The sequence below is a fragment of the Myotis daubentonii genome, chromosome 12 (genome assembly GCF_963259705.1).
Source record: "Myotis daubentonii chromosome 12, mMyoDau2.1, whole genome shotgun sequence".
Taxonomy (NCBI): Eukaryota; Metazoa; Chordata; class Mammalia; order Chiroptera; family Vespertilionidae; genus Myotis; species Myotis daubentonii.
This window is the reverse complement of record NC_081851.1, coordinates 56,255,000-56,271,351: the sequence shown is the minus strand read 5'-3', so window position 1 is coordinate 56,271,351 and position 16,352 is coordinate 56,255,000. Positions and strand designations below refer to the sequence as shown.

At 37.2% G+C, this 16,352-nt stretch overlaps 1 protein-coding gene and 1 pseudogene across 3 annotated transcripts in view; one reads left to right on the top strand and one right to left on the bottom strand.

Annotated features, from left to right (window-relative positions):
• The window catches only part of SRBD1 (S1 RNA binding domain 1), a 162,182-nt gene that overhangs the window by 113,702 nt on the left and 32,128 nt on the right, over window positions 1-16,352 (bottom strand). For all 3 annotated transcript variants that reach the window (XM_059659941.1, XM_059659943.1, XM_059659942.1), the window contains exons 12-14: window positions 13,263-13,420; window positions 9,686-9,776; window positions 8,619-8,726 (exon numbers count right to left, since the gene is read on the bottom strand). In XM_059659941.1, coding sequence (XP_059515924.1) covers window positions 8,619-8,726; window positions 9,686-9,776; window positions 13,263-13,420 — 357 coding nt within the window. The remainder of the gene's footprint in view (window positions 1-8,618; window positions 8,727-9,685; window positions 9,777-13,262; window positions 13,421-16,352) is intronic.
• On the top strand, window positions 10,452-10,797 carry LOC132213885 (dynein light chain Tctex-type 3-like; annotated as a pseudogene).

Here is a 16,352-nt window from a genome sequence, read left to right as displayed (position 1 = left end):
AAAAAACAAACAAACAAAAAACACACCACACACATATAAAACAAAAATAAGGTAGATTCAAGAACTCCTTTTTGCAAATATCAAGTTCTGGGGCCAGAGAATCTTCAAGTCCTATGTAACCAAATAAAAAGGATCTCAACAACAAAGGATTCTAGCAATTTTGCATTCTTCTAATGCAAATGAAATAAGAGACAGAACCAAAGTGATTCTGTACAACCCAAACAGGTCTAAAAAACAAACAAAAACTTAAATGTTCCCCAATAATCAATTGAACACACTTTCTAAGGTGTTGGCCAAAGGTGAGCTATTTAATGCCAAAGAAAAGTGGAAAATATGAGTAGGAATAGGCCAAAGAGTTAACAATCTCAAGGTAAAACTCATTCCATTAGTAGTCTGTTGATAATGCAATCATATCCCTTACACATCTAATTTATTCTAGGAACTATTCAAAAAAGAGCTGAATTTACAGCCTATAAATACACACATCTTGTATTCACTACACACCTGTGTTCACAACAACACAGAATTCAGCATAAATCAAGACTGTACTGGATCCAAATCAGAGATGGTTAAAGTCCCAAATGATCTACACTACAACCCTATAATATGGTCCCTAAATTCACAAGTACACCATTTAGAAAAAGGTCTATGTACAAGTATTTCACTTACCTATAATTAAGCATTAAAATCTTAAAAACAATTCTTTTTTATTCAACGGATGTCTCTATAATGTATGCTTTAAGAAATAACAGAATGGTGTATATATGAAATTGGTTAACTCCACTCTACTTTCAAGATCACATTAAGATGTTAGGTTGTAGGAGGGTCTAATCTGTACAGACACAACCTAAGACTGTGCATACACAAAGTAAAACAATTGTTCAAAATAAGGTGGTGTTTCTTCCTTTTATAAAGGTTATTAAAAACACTCATAAAATCCCAAAGTTCATTAATTGTTACCTTAATGCTGAACATATTGTTGTTTAATTTATATTTTAAGTTCTTTTATAGCAAATACACTTGTCTAAATAGAACATCTGTTTTGGTTATAATACACTGTATCTTTGGCAAGAACTTGTAATAAAACGAACAAAAACAATCAAGAATCTTTATTGGATCTGGCAACAAAAGCAGATTTGTAACCAAAACCTTAAGACGAGAAATGACCATCACTGGGCTCAAGGCCAGTACTAATCTAAGTCAATAAACAAAGATCTGTAAGAGGGGCTACAGTTAAAGAGGGCTGGGGGGTGGGTTAAGGGAACTCCTGTAGATACTTAAGTTGGACTTAGGGATATAGAAACACATGGGTTACAAAACTAGCAAAGCATATTTTATTTTGAGCAAAAACTGTCAAACTGAATCTGAATCCAAATAATATTTTAAAACCACACACACAAACACACACACAGCATAATTATTCATTTCTTATAACTCCTTTCTAACAAACCTCATTATAGTCTACTTAAATACATGTTTTTAAAAATATTCTGGCTGTTTCAACAAAATGAAAATAAATTATATTTATTATAAAACAATTTTATTTTAAAATTTATTTAATGTCACAAACATCCCAGAAAGGAAGTCTTATAAACACGAGATTATAATAGTAACAGAAGAGGAGAATATCAATAGGTGAAAGGAAACAATAGCCTAGACCAGTGGTCGGCAAACTGCGGTTCGCGAGCTACATGCGGCTCTTTGGCCCCTTGAGTGTGCCTCTTCCGCAAAATACCACGTGCAGGCACGCACGTACAGTGCGATTGAAACTTCGTGGCCCATGCGCAGAAGTCGGTAGTTTGTGGAAGAGCCACACTCAAGGGGCCAAAGAGCAGCATGTGGCTCGCGAGCTGCAGTTTGCCGACTACTGGCCTAGACTATCACAGCACATTGTCTCAAGCCTTCACTGTATAAAGAAGAGAGAAAACTGTATCACCTTAACTTGTTATCCTATCTAATAAAAGAGAAACATGGTAATTGGCAAACAACCGCTACCCTTCCCATTGGCTAATCAGCGAGATATGCAAATTAACTGCCAGCCAAGATGGCGGCCGACAGCCAGGCAGCTTAAAGCGAACATGAATGAGGCTTGCTTGCTTCAGTGACGGAGGACTCCAATGTTCCCCGCCTGCCTTGCCGGCCTCTGAGCCTGCAGTTTCAAACATTGTAACAAATATAGACACTAAGCAAAACCCCAGAAACCAGCTTTCAGCTGGCAGGGATCTCAGAGCTGGAGGTGATACAGAGTTTCGATTATAGAACCGAAACAAACCAGATGCCTGCTTTCAGCAGCAGAGGCCTAAGAGCTGGAGCCTCAAAGCTAAAGCTGGCCCAGAATAAAAAAAGAAAAAAAGAAGCAGTTGGGAGCTTCAGTCCCAGCCTGAAAACAGCCCTCAGCCCCTCACCCAGATTGGCCAGGCACCCCAGTGGGGACCCCAACCCTGAAGGGTGTGTGACTAGCTGCAAACTGCCATCATCCCCTCACCCAGGCTGGTCAGGCACCCCAGTGAGGACCCCCACCCTGATCCAGGACACCCTTCAGGGCAAATCAGCCAGCCCCCACCCATGCACCAGTCCTCTATTCTATATAGTAAAAGGGTACTATGCCTCCCAGCACTGGGATCAGCAGAGCCACGAGGCCTCCCGGCACCGGGATCAGCGTGACAGGGGGCAGTGCCCAAACCCACTGATCGCCCTGCGGCTCTGTGTGTGACAGGGGGCGGTGCCACAACCTCCCTATCCGCCCTGCTCTGTTCATGACAAGGGAAGGCGCCCCAACCCTCTGATCGGCCCTGCTCTGTGCCTGATAGGGGGGAGCTCCCCAACCCCCTGATTGCCCTGTGGCTCTGTGTGTGACAGGGTGCAGCGCCCCAACCCCCTGATCGGCCCTGCTCTGTGTGACAGGGTGTGGCGCCCCAACCCCACCCCCCCCACGGGCCCTGCTGTGTGACGGGGTAGAGCCATAACCTCCCCTCGGCTCTGCCCTGAGTGTGAGAGTGGCGGCGCCCCAACCCCCTGATTGGCCTTGCTCTGTGGGTGATAGAGGGCGGCGCCCCAACCCCCTGATGGGCCCTGCTCTGTGCGTGACAGGGGGCAACGTCCCAACCCCCTGATTGGCCCTGCTCTGTGCGTGACAGGGTACAGAGCCCCAACCCCCCTGATGGGCCCTGCTCTGTGCGTGACAGGGGGTGGCGCCGCAACCTCCCCATCCACCCTGCCTTGAGTGTGACAGGGGGCGGGTGCCCCAACCCCCCAATCAGCCCTACCCTGAGCGTGACTGAGAGTGGCATCACAACCTCCTGATCGCCCTGCTCTGTGCATGACAGGGGGTGGTGCCCCAACCCCCCAATCGGCCCTACCCTGAGCGTGACTGAGGGTGGCATCGCAACCTCCCAATCCGCACTGCTCTGTGCATGACGGGGCGGCGGCCCAACTCCCCAATCGGCCCTGCTCTGAGCCCGACCAGGGGCTGCACCTAGGGATTGGGCCTGCCCTCTGCCACCCGGGAGCAGGCCTAAGCCAGCAAGTCTTTATCTCCCGAGGGGTCCCAGACTGCGAGAGGGCATAGGCCAGGCTGAGGGACCCCCCTCCCCCCGAGTGCACAAATTTTTGTGCACCGGGCCTCTAGTTATGCATAATACTCAAACTGGCATCCAAAAACTAATTTAGGCTGTCCCAAGTTCCAAGGTTAATTCATGGTCTTCATCACTACTAGAAACTACAGAAGGAGGCCATAAATGTTTAAATATAAAGAAACTGATTTTACATTCCACATGTACAACTTAAATCATTGCACTAGTTAAAAAAAATAAGAGCAACCACAAATTTTCCTCCATATAATTTTAACTTCACAACATTATAAGCTTTACATAGCTTAATACATCTGAAGTTGTATAGCTAAGCTTAATGATTGTTGGGAAGTAAATTTCTTTAAACCCAAACAAAACAAATCAGGTCCAGGTGGTTCAGGACGTGGGAAATCCGCTGCACCTTACTCTGAGAGAATCTTCCTCAGTCAAGTTTCAAGGAAACCTCAGAAAATCAGCCCATCGAAATTACTGCTGAATATTGCCTCCAGTTAGAGTAGGTCCGACAACTCAAGTATTTAAAAATATTTTCTGACCCTAATTCTAATAAACCTCAATGTCCACAAACTTGAAAGGCATGTCTCCAAACCTAAATTAACAATTAAAATGTTAACTGATACAGTGTCTGTGGCATGCACCTAGAGATCTCACGCTAGTCATCAATCAATTAGATAACTAACATCTTTTTGGTAACAACCTAACTAAATCTCCAATTCTCTAGTTTCTCTATAAGGGTATCAAGAGACTATCAAAAGATGTGCTAAAATCTGTATGTGTCTACCAGTCTAGTTTTCCTAAGAAAAATGAAATGAGAGAAGATGGAAATGTTTTATTTATTTAAAAATGCATGCTGATTTCCAGTGATTATTGTTCTGTGTTCCTTCCTAACCTAGTGTTCATAAGTCATCCTTTTATAATTTAAATTAAATAATCTTGCCTGATCAAAACTGCACTCAACAGTCATTTACATAACATATCTTTTTTCCCCTTTCGAACATCAAAATAACACCTGCCCATATTCAATAATTTCTGAATTTTACAAACAGTGGTATCAACATTTTATTTCCAAGTCCACCTAGAACTCCAGAAAATGTTTCATCTGGGCCAGAAGATAAAGTAAAAAAAAAAACAAAAAACAGAAGCTCTCTTACTGTCACCCTATTTTAGTTAACCTTCCAGTTTTCTTTTATTGATACAGTGGGGCCTTGGACTTACGAGTGTCCCGACTAATGAGTTTTTCGAGATACAGCCATCTCTCGGCCGATTTTTTGAGTTGCAAGCTAAAATTCGGGTTACGAGCCAGCTTCAGATACCCCACCGCTAGTTGGCGCAGCGAACGTCACAGTGAACACCACAACATTAGCCCAGCATCACGTGTCTCACTAGTTCACTTTAAGATTTGACATACGAGTAATTTGAGTTACGAGCTCCGTCACGGAATGAATTAAACTCGTAAGTCAAGGCCCCACTGTACTATTCTATCTTCAGTCCCCAAATCATTCTAGCTCACAAATCAAGAGTTGAGCAATTCCACTTTCTCTTAACCCTTTGAGTGCCAACCAATATCCTAGGAACTATGCTAAAATTGCCAAGGCATTTTTGCTGATTTTACAGCAGTTTAGGAAAAAATTATGAATCGCAAGTAAATGAAGTTACATATTCAAAAACTTAAGGAAACCTTTACTACATTGACATATTTAGCAATATCATCATCACTAATAAAAGCAGACTTAGAACTGGACGCCATTTCGAAGCTTTGATAGCGCTCCTGGCACTGTGGCAAAAGACAGGAGGAGCGCGATCATGCTCCCCGACACTCTAGGGGTTAATCACTGATTAAGATAATAACATTATCTACAAGCCCTGGGATCTCTTTTCTACCCTTTTTTCCCTAAAACAACCATTATAAGCCTTTTATGCTATACTCAGCACTTGGAGGCTGGCCCTTAGGGGAGGGTTGCAGACCTTAAGCTTTGGTCTTCCCATATATTTTTGGCAGATTAGTGACTCTTCTCTTACATATATCCTTGGTTACTTATACTTTTTTCAGTTCTGCATATATCCTTTTAAAATCCACGCTTGATTGAGAGTTTGCAGCCAGTACATACAAACTGATTTACTTTTAGCTCCCAATCTCTTTCTGATTACAAAGCCCCTGGGAAGTCAATGAGCTCTATTCAAAATATGATGGACTGTGTGCATTTAAAATATAAGAGCTAAATCAAATACTAGGTACTAGCAGATATTTAAAAATTAAGAAAAATGCATGGGTGTAAATGAAAACTGATCCAAACTTAGTTTGGCAAAGACTCTTTCACGTGTAATATAATTCAAAGCCTTCTTCTAAAAAAAATAAAATAGAAATTTAGCCTTCTTGACAATGCTTAAGCAATTTTCTCATATATTTTAATGGGTTTTAACACTTAGCAAACCAGTCACCCAAACCATTTGCATTTTTTTTCTAATGTGACTACTAGTATCTTAAATTATATTCTTTTTTAAAAAAAAATTTGTTACCAAGAGTGCATCTCTGAATTGGCCTACTAGAAGTCTTTTCCCTTGTAACAAAATTACAATAAAAGTTTGGCATGTGTTAATAAAAGTGTTTAGAAAGTTTTCTTTAACATGAGAAAACTTAATTGAGGAAAATCTATCCACTAATTTAACTTTTCCAGAGAATCTGGAAAGGATTGTAGTTTGTACTTTTACTTGTAGAACACATTAGTCCAGCTCACATATCCTAATATGTTCTGAGAACTGTTGCTGATTCTACATTTATATGTAAGTGCAAGGGACCTAGAATAGCCAAAACAATTTTGAAAAAAAAAAAAAAATAAAGAAGAGAACTGAAAGACTTACACTATCTCATTTCATGACTTATTACGCTATACAGATCAGCACTGGGTGGTAATAAAGATACACAGATTAGTGTAAAGACATACAGATCAATTAAGCAGAATAAACTCCAGAAATAGATCTGTATGTACATAGTCAGCTGATTTTCAACAAAGATGCCAAATCAATTCAATGGGAAAAAGAAAATCATTCAATAAATAATGTTAGGATAATCCAGACCCATATGCAAAAAAAGAGCTGCCCAACTTTATAAAATTAGCTTTAAATGGATCATAGGCCTAAATTAAAGAGTTAAAACTATAAAATGTTTAAAACAAAACATATGGTAAAATCATAATGACCTTAGTTTTTCCAAACATTACTTAACTAGGACACAAAATGCAAGAACTATTTAAAAAATTGATAAACTGGACTTCATAAAATATGTGTACCTTTCAAAAGACCATGTTTAAAAAATGGAAAGGCAAGTTACAGACTGGGAGAAATGTTTACAAAACAGGTATCTGATACAGGACTTGTATTCAGCATAAATACAAAATACTCAATAACAGAAGGAAAAATAATCTAATTTTTTAAGTGGAAAGAATATCTACACAGATATTTTACCAAAGAAGATATATGAACAGCAAAAAAGCAAACAAAGATGCTCAACATCATTAATTGCTAGGAAATGTATTTAAAACCATAATGAGAGATCACTGTACATCCACTAGGTTAGCTACATTTAAATGACCAACCATACCAAGCACATTGATGAGGATATGAAGAAAATAGAACTCTGGGGCACTGCAGGTGGGAAGGTAATTGGATACAACCACCTTAGAAAAATATTTGGCAATATCTTAAGTTAAACATACACCTACCATACAGCACAGCCCACTCTTATTTATTTACTCAAGAGAAATGAAAGCATATGTCCATGCAAACACTAGTACAAGAATATTCATGGAGCTTTATTTGTACCAGCTCAAACTGGCAACAATCCAAATGTCCATCAACAGGTAAATGAATAAACTGTGATTTAGCTATATGATATACTACTCAGTAATAAAAAGAACAAACTATCAATATATGCAACTTCATGATGAATCTGATACTGAGTGAAAGAAGCTAGCAAAAGGATATATACTGTATGATTCCAATTACATAAAAGTCTAGAAATGTTCAGTATCTATAGTTACAGAAAGTAAATCAGAGATTGCCTGATTGAGGGAGGAGGCAGTGAGGGAAGGGTGAATTACAAAGGAACACATGGAAACGGGGGGATAAGTATGTTCATTATCTTGATTGTGGTGATAGTTTCATTCAAGTATACATGTGTCAACATTTATAAAATTGAAAACTTTAAATATGTGCAGTTCATTTATGTACATTAGCTCTCAGAAACAGTGAAAAACTAACAAATAGGACTTCCAGAAGTAAAAAATATAACTGAAATAAAAACTTCACTGAATGGGTCTGACAGATAAAGAAAAAGCTAGTGAACTAGAGAAAAGACCACAAAGTAGGCCCGAGAGGTAAGAAATGAAAAGAGATAGGTTAAAAAGCATGAAGGAAAAATAAGCATGGAAGACAGAGTGAAAGGCTGAATGTATATAATTAGAATTTCAGAGGGAGATCAGAGAGAAACATGGGACGGAGGTTAGATTTGAAGAGCGATGGCTGAAATTGTTGAACTAAGAGATGTCACCCTATTAATTTAAGAATGCCAATTCAGGCTGAATTGTCATAAATTTAAAGGAAAGGGGAAAAAAAGCCCTGTCTTCTCAGACATTACAAATACCATACTAAACATCATTTGTAATCTTTACCTTGACTCTTAATTCTGAAGGCCAATGATTCATAGGCATCGAAACTTTGGGAGAGGAAGACTAAGTTATCCAGTCCTACTTACTATTCCGTAGTTAAACAGAGCCCTCCCAGTGTAAAGCCTGGAAAATCCCATGAAACCAAGTAAGCCCTGACTTGCTGCTTCTGTGAGAAGTTTCAGGATACTGAAACTCAAATTTCTGCAAGACACTTTACATTGTCTTGCAAAGCTCTTGTGAACAACAAGAGGTGATTTGGGAGCAAACAGCATGCAAAGCTTTAAAAAAGAAGGGAGAAAACACCACAGAAGGAACGTGAGAAGTTCCTTTGCCTCTCAAAAAAAACAGACATTCCTAACATCCTTACCAGTAAACAACATCCAGTGGAGCAAAGTAATTTTTCATTATCAGGTCGGCAAAGTAAGCTTCTGTTTCCCGGCAGGCAGTTCCATTTCCAATCACCACTGTGCTGCAGCTTCAAGGGAGAAAACAGGAGGAGAAACTGGATGAGCTCAAGGCATGCTTCTAAATCAATCGGAAGAAACGTACAGAACGCGCAAATGCTATTGCACAATGCTCCTGCTCTCTCATACACCCAAGCAACTTCACTGTTTCCTAAGGGAGACAGACACACATAAAATAAAAAACAGCCCATCCGGTATGGCTCAGTGGTTGAGCGTCAACCTATGAACCAGGAGGTCATGATTCGATTCCCAGTCGGGGCACATGCCCCAGGTTGTGGGCTCAATCTCCAGTGGGGGGCATGCAAGAGGCAGCCAATCAATGACTCTCTCATCATTGATGTTTCTATCTCTCACTGCCTCTCCCTTTCTCTCTGAAATCAATAAAAATATTTTTTTTAAAAACTTAAATAAAAGTAAGATAAAAAAAAACACTGCCTCTTCATTTGGCATAGCAGGCAGTGGAGAACTATTTTACAGTCACACACCTCAAGAACAGTCAGCTTTCTTCCCATCTAGAAGGAACCAAATTTAGACATGGTTACGTGAATTCTAAGCCACAATAAAGTCATTGTGACTGAATTATGTGCTATGTTGTCAAATAATTTAGGAAGCTTCTAACTACGACCATATCTGTTCCTTCAGATCCATGAAGAAGAAAGGAAAGAAGGAAGAAGGAAAAAAGAAGGGAGAGAAGGAGAGCAGGAGCAAAATATAGAACCAAACAGAAACATTAAATGCTCACTTTGCTCGTATTGCCACCTTTGTTTAGTGACGGTGGCAGAGGAAGGGAGAATTCCTCTGGAGTCTCAGAAGGAGAGCTCTCCAGCAATCTGCCCCAGCACTGTTTAACATGGTCCCTTTCCTCTCACCAATGCACTCCCCTTAGTCCCTCCCTCCAGATTAGGGGCTTCACAGGTGTCTCTGACTGGCTGAGCCACTGAAGTACTCAAAAGGTTACTTATTTTCATACTTGAAATTCAGCAAAAGCCTCTTTATTTTCTCTGCTTCTTGGAAGCCTTGTCCACAATGCAAATAAACCACATCAGTATGAAGTATCTGACCTTAGAAAAAAATGAAGAAAAGCCAACTTATAAAACATTTCAAAACATAACACACCAAAGATTTAAGCCAGTTGAAACAGAAAAGGAAACCGTTTTGTCTTTTAAAATGCAGCCTGAATCATTCATATTCACTAAATCAGATTCTCCCGAAGCACTATAAAGTTTTGGTATCTCCAAAGTTACAAGGCCTCTACTTTGCTACATAAAACCATTACTAATTTTTAATAGTATTTATCAATAACAGTAAAAGCTAACATTTACTGAATACTTACTATATGGCATGGGATATTTTAATTTCTTCTTTGGGTTATAGAGACATGAATTTCTTTACCTTGTATAATTTTTTCAGTGCATATTTATGAATTGTGAGCTTTTCTGTACTACATTATGTTTTAGCTAAAAATAAATTCAATGAAAAAAATATATATGTATTTAAATTTTTTAGGGTAACTACCTAAAGAATAAAAGTAATGATGAGCTACATGACCAACTTAGGAAGTTAGGCAGAAAGAAAATGATCTCAAATGAAAACAGAGAAATGTAGACTAAAGTGAGGAGTAATAGAAAGGGTAAATATATGAGTAATAGGAAAAAAATTTACTGGCCAAAACAATAAAAATGTCTTGTGGTATTTAAAATATATACAGAATTAAAATGAATTACACAAGTGTCACCATGGAAGAGTACCATCGCCACTGCAACGAGGCTGACCTAAATGCAGATGAAAGCCACAGTATTGTTCAAGGTGGGGTTTTGGGTAGTGAATATTACAATCAGAACATCAACCAATGGACTGCAAAGATAGTAGAATGTTTAGTACGTTTGGTTAAGTTGGGAAAAGCTTATAAATCTATTGTGACCTGTGCAGTGATCTAGGGAAGTACAGGTGGCTTTCACAGACAGTTTATGCTTTTGGGGATACCACATGTGATAGAGCCTGTATGGAAGATGGGAGAACCAAACCATGAAGTGTATCGTCAATGTTTTTGCCACTGTTACTTACTGTTCTGTGACACACTGAAAATATTTAGCAAAACCCATTAACTTAAAATTTGTCAGTGTATCCTTTCTTAAAAAAGTAAGTTACTTAATATGCTAGATGGCAAGTGTGCAATATGCTTCAAAGCAATCAACAAAAACTAAATATTATAAGCAAGCAATCACATAGTAAGTTTACAGATTAGCTCATATTCTATATACAGAATCATTCCCTTTTTTACAAAGCATGCTTTTTTGCTATTAAAAGTTATCATTAATACCTTTTCAATTTTTAATTAGAAAAGTCATATGTAATCACACGAAAGAACATTTAGGGATAAAATAGAAAAATCCATAAACCCAGCAGCTGTTATATCTTAGTCTTACTTACTTATAGTCTTTTCATTGGTATCTAATTTTACATTATTTTAATAATAGTATATTTATAATTTTGTACTTTAAGAAGTTTTAATTTTACTCTATACAGAATCATTTCAATAGGAACAGTTTAATGTCAGCAAAAATCAAATACAAAAAAATGGCATGACGTGAAAATACAATCTTATATTTTGACCAGCTTTTCACTAACATTATGTACCTAATGAGACACAGAAATCCATTCAAACAATAAAATTCTCTTTCAGCTTCAGAGATGTTTTAACAGGGATAAATATATGAACAAAACATGTTGCAAGAATAAATCTAGAGAAAATAATAATTAGCTAACACTCCTTAATTTTGTATTTCTTCTTAGTGGTACACATTGACTTAGTAGAAAGGAATTGTTCCTTTTTTCTCTCAACTAATAGTGGAGTACCAACTACTATTAACTTGTTTACATTTTATGAGAATTGTTAAAACAGTTTTTAAAAATTCAAAATCTTGGCCGAACCGGTTTGGCTCAGTGGATAGAGCTTCGGCCTACAGACTCAAGGGTCCCAGGTTCAATTCCGGTCAAGGGCATGTGCCTTGATTGCGGGCACATCCCCAGTGGGGGGTGTGCAGGAGGCAGCTGATCGATCTCTTTCATCGATGTTTCTAACTCTCTGTCCCTTTCCCTTCTTCTCTGTAAAAAATCAATAAAATATATTTTTAAAAAAAAATTCAAAATCTTGGATTTATATCTGAGGGTGAATTAAATCTGGTAACCTTGAATTACCCTGTTGAACAAAATGAGCTACAGAGTACAATGAAAAGTATCTAACAGTTGCCTTACAATTCACGCATCCCATGTGTAACAAACATGTATTGAATGCCTGTTACTGCATATTTCTCCGCTAGTCATTATAGTTATCAATCTGCTGTTCAAATTCTAAGTTTCTTTTGGCACCTATTCAGTTGGACAATTAACATTTATGTTTGGGGAAGAAAAAAGAAGTTGTTTTACAAGCGATGGAAAAGTGAATCTGGTTATCCACATAGAAGTAACCAAAGTGAAAAGCACTTATTGCTGACAGAGAATCATAGCTGTAATTTTAAGAATTGCTCCTAGCAGGTAAAAAAACGCATAAAGTATGCAGCTCTTAAAAAGCTTATTAGCAGTCTAACTGTACAAGTAGTAAATTTTATCACTGCTCTAGTTACAACCATCTGTAAATAATTTTAAATACTTATGTGGAGTTCAAATTAATTAGAATGAAGTGTAAATTAAAAGTATACAATCACTAGCAGATTATTGAAATCTCAGGACTTATGAAATGTAAACTTATTTAAAAAATAAAAGATGAAAAATTAAAGTACACAGCTGGCCACCAAATGTGAAGTTAAACCGCTGTTTAACCTTGAAACAAAATCAAGTTTGCATATTACCACTAACACTAATACATATAGGGACTGGAACCATGATTCATTAAATTTTGGGAAAAAGAAAAGCTTGGTATTAATACTGACAATATTAAGACAGTATTCTTGTAGGAACACTGTGTGCATGTTTGATACTTTGCTTAGTAACAGGAATTGCTCAGTGTTTAAGAAGAACATTAAGAAAATACAAGGGGAGAGTTTAATGCAATGATTTTCAGCCTGTGGAAAATTCTCATAGTCATTGCCTTTATGTTACCTTATACTGCTGGCTTTTGTGCCATTGAAGATTATAATAGTGGCCAAACTATCTGTGCAGTTAAGACTTATTTCGATTATTGTTATTGAAGCCTGATCTTAAAAGAATAATAAAAAATATCTCGTGAACTTGCCATCAGCTGCTTCTAGTTAAAATATAATAAAGATTATCTTCCTGTGCTGTAAAAAATAAAATAAAATGTATCTATCACACATAAGTGCATCACAATAAACAGATGTGATAGGAAGACAGAATTGGGGGCGGGGGGGGGGGGTGTTGGTTAACAAATAAGATGAATATGAAGTTTGATTTTCTCATCCCTGTACATGAGAAAACCATTTTCTAAGACTTGAAAAATTAACATTATTTCTAAGTCCTCATGAAATATATGAAGTGAAACGTATGACCAATCAAACAACTTTTATATAAAAGCGGAAAGATGTGCTTACTGGTAGGAGAAATGATAGCTAATTTGCAACCATGTTTGTAACCTGGATCCACTCCCATCAAGGTGCGCCCTGGAACTGGGTTTGTTAAAAGGAGCTGACGAAGGTTCCGTCCAAACATCATCACTGATTCCTTCTCTGCATCTGACGTTAGTTTGGCTCTTTAGAAAAAAAGAAAAAGGAAAAGAAGAATGTAGTTTTTCATTCACCCAAATTTTCTTCCAGAAAAAGAACAGAATTCATTTTATACAGTTATTCCTTACAAGAGCATTTATTAACATAATTACTTAAAGAGAAAACATTATATACAAAATTATATTGAGTCTATTTTTGCTAAGTGCAGAAACACAGTATCACAAATGACTTTGTGGTAGCAAACCTACCAAGTTCATCATTCCTATGTTCCTTCTCTCTGCTCTCTTTTGTGTATAAACATCTGTGTATATGAGAGACCGGATGTATAAAGATTTGGACAGCAAATGGATGTCAAATTAAAGTTTGTCAGAAAATTAAAAATATAAGCACATAATCAGTGTGATAAATTATTGAGTCATAAGTAGCCTCCTCCAACAATACTTAGTTTTACACCTTCACCTATACATATTTCAATGTTACATTCTCACTCTGTTCCATTCCTGCATCTACCCCCTTTGTCTTTCTCAGTGATTTGATATGACCATAGATACTAATGCCAGTCTACAACTATGGTTTATATAAATAACTTCCCAGTTTTATCCAAAGAAGTTATTAAAAGTCGAATTTTAAAACTTGTTCTAGGATAAAAATATGTGTCTATAATGGACATAAAGACAGTTGTAAACTAAGTTTTACATCACTCATCTACTTAAAACTTAACTTATTACCTCATGAAATTCGTAAGAATTTATAAAAAGTATCTCTTCTTTATTAGACCAGGTTAAAAAAATGCATGCCATTGGCCACAAGAAATTTGAGAGTTCAAAAGCAATTCAAAGTACATTTCATATTATTTTGAGGTATAATGTTTTACATATCCGAAGGCACACAGATCTAACTAATATTTGCTTTTCAGGCTTAATTCAGTTCCCTAAGGCTCTTCTCTCATTTTCTTTAACACTTCAGTCATTCTCCCTGCAGTCAGCCATGCAACATGAAAAGTATCATTATAGATCTTCACTTTTAACTTTATTTATTGAGTGAGCATTTGCTGTCAGTCTTATATAAGGTACCATGATTGGCGTGAGAGATACAAAGCTCAAAAGACAAGATCCCTATCCTGAAGACCACTATCTAGGGGAAGAAACAGAAAAATAAACAGACAAGTACAAAACAATGGTAAGTGCTATACTAATGGGAACACATAGGGAGGATAGCTAAATTAGAAAGACTTTCTAAAAGATGTCTTCTCAGGTGAATCCAGAAGGATAAGTAATAGATATAGGCAAACAAAGGTAGGGAGAGTAGATAGAAGGCATGAAAAAAATACCAGTACTCCGGGCAATGGAAGCAGCTCATGGCTCATTATAGAGGCATGTAATTTCACATGCTAAAGTAAAAAGAAATATCAAGACATAAGGCTATAGAGACAAAAAGAAACCAGATCACAAAGGGCCAATCAAGCACATTCTTCTAAAGATTTTGCATTTTTTCCTGGAGACAAAGAAGATTCATTGAAAGATTTTAAGTAGAAGAGTATGAAATAACCAGATAGAAATTTTAGGATGGCAATGTGGAATATATACGGGAAAAAGAAACAAGACAGAGATCATCTATGACCCTATTATAATAATTCAGACAAAAATGATGATGTCCTGAACCAACTCTCCCCTAGTAACCACGGAGATAAACAGAAGTCCACATTCAAAATATAATGAAAAATGGTAAAATAGCATTTGGCTTTAGGAAAGAGGTAAGTGTAAAAAATGACACATGAATGAGTGATCAGGACAATCACAGAAATAAGAAATGTAGAAGTAGACTACACATTATATGCAGTCACCTGAATAAAATGGCTGCAAAATAATGGTCTAAATGATCTCACTTCATTCATTCATGAATGGAGAAAAGCCTGGTTCACAATGGTTATGTCTAGGTAGTGAATTATGTGTTTTTTCTTTGTTTTACTGATTTTTTCAATTTTTCTACATTAGGACAAATTTCCTTTTAATTAGAGAATTAAAGTAATTTTCTTTTTAAAATAAAAATCCATTGGGAGTTTCCTCCCTCAACTGCTGTTCAGGTAATTACAAGTATTTCTATTGAGAGACACATCTACTGGTATAGACAATGTCTGAAAACCAACTTATGGAATGAAATAAGATATATTTCTTTAACCACAGGCATTTTACAAAAAGAGAAGGAAAGTGCTCTTGCTTGTCACTAATGGAAGTCAGAGACGGATTATACATTAAAGAATTCCACACCAAACAACTTTCATTAACTCTCAATAAAATTATTCCACAAGCAGTGAAGCTATGCAAATCTATGCAAGCTATGCATGCATATAAGCATAACCAATGGACATAAGACACGGGGGGTAGGGGAGGCCAGGGGATTGTCAAGGGCGGGGGAAAAGGAGACATATGTAATACTCTTTGTAATACTTTAAGCAATAAAACAATTAAAAAAAAAAAAGCAAATCGAATATATACAAAAATGTCAAAAGTGCCACTAGAGATTATATGCAACATGAGAAAACAAGATAAAGGAAATGAAATTTTAAATAAGTTTCTTTTTTACTTCAATAAGAACAGAATCCCTTATTTTTAAATTTGATACCCCAGCACTCAAAAATAAGAGATGTTACTTCACACAGACTTGAAATGAAATAGTTCTCCAAAAGAAATACTATTTTTAAGGGATGTCTGGGCTAAAATGGATGAATCAAGAGAATGAATGACTTTAACAAAAAAGAGGTTGGACAAAGGAACTATATGTTGTTGGTTTTTTTTAAAAATATATTTTATTGATTTTTTACAGAGAGGAAGGGAGAGAGATAGAGAGTCAGAAACATCGATGAGAGAGAAACATCGATCAGCCGCCTCCTGCACACCCCCCAGTGGGGATGTGCCCACAACCCAGGTACATGCCCTTGACCGGAATCGAACCTGGGAC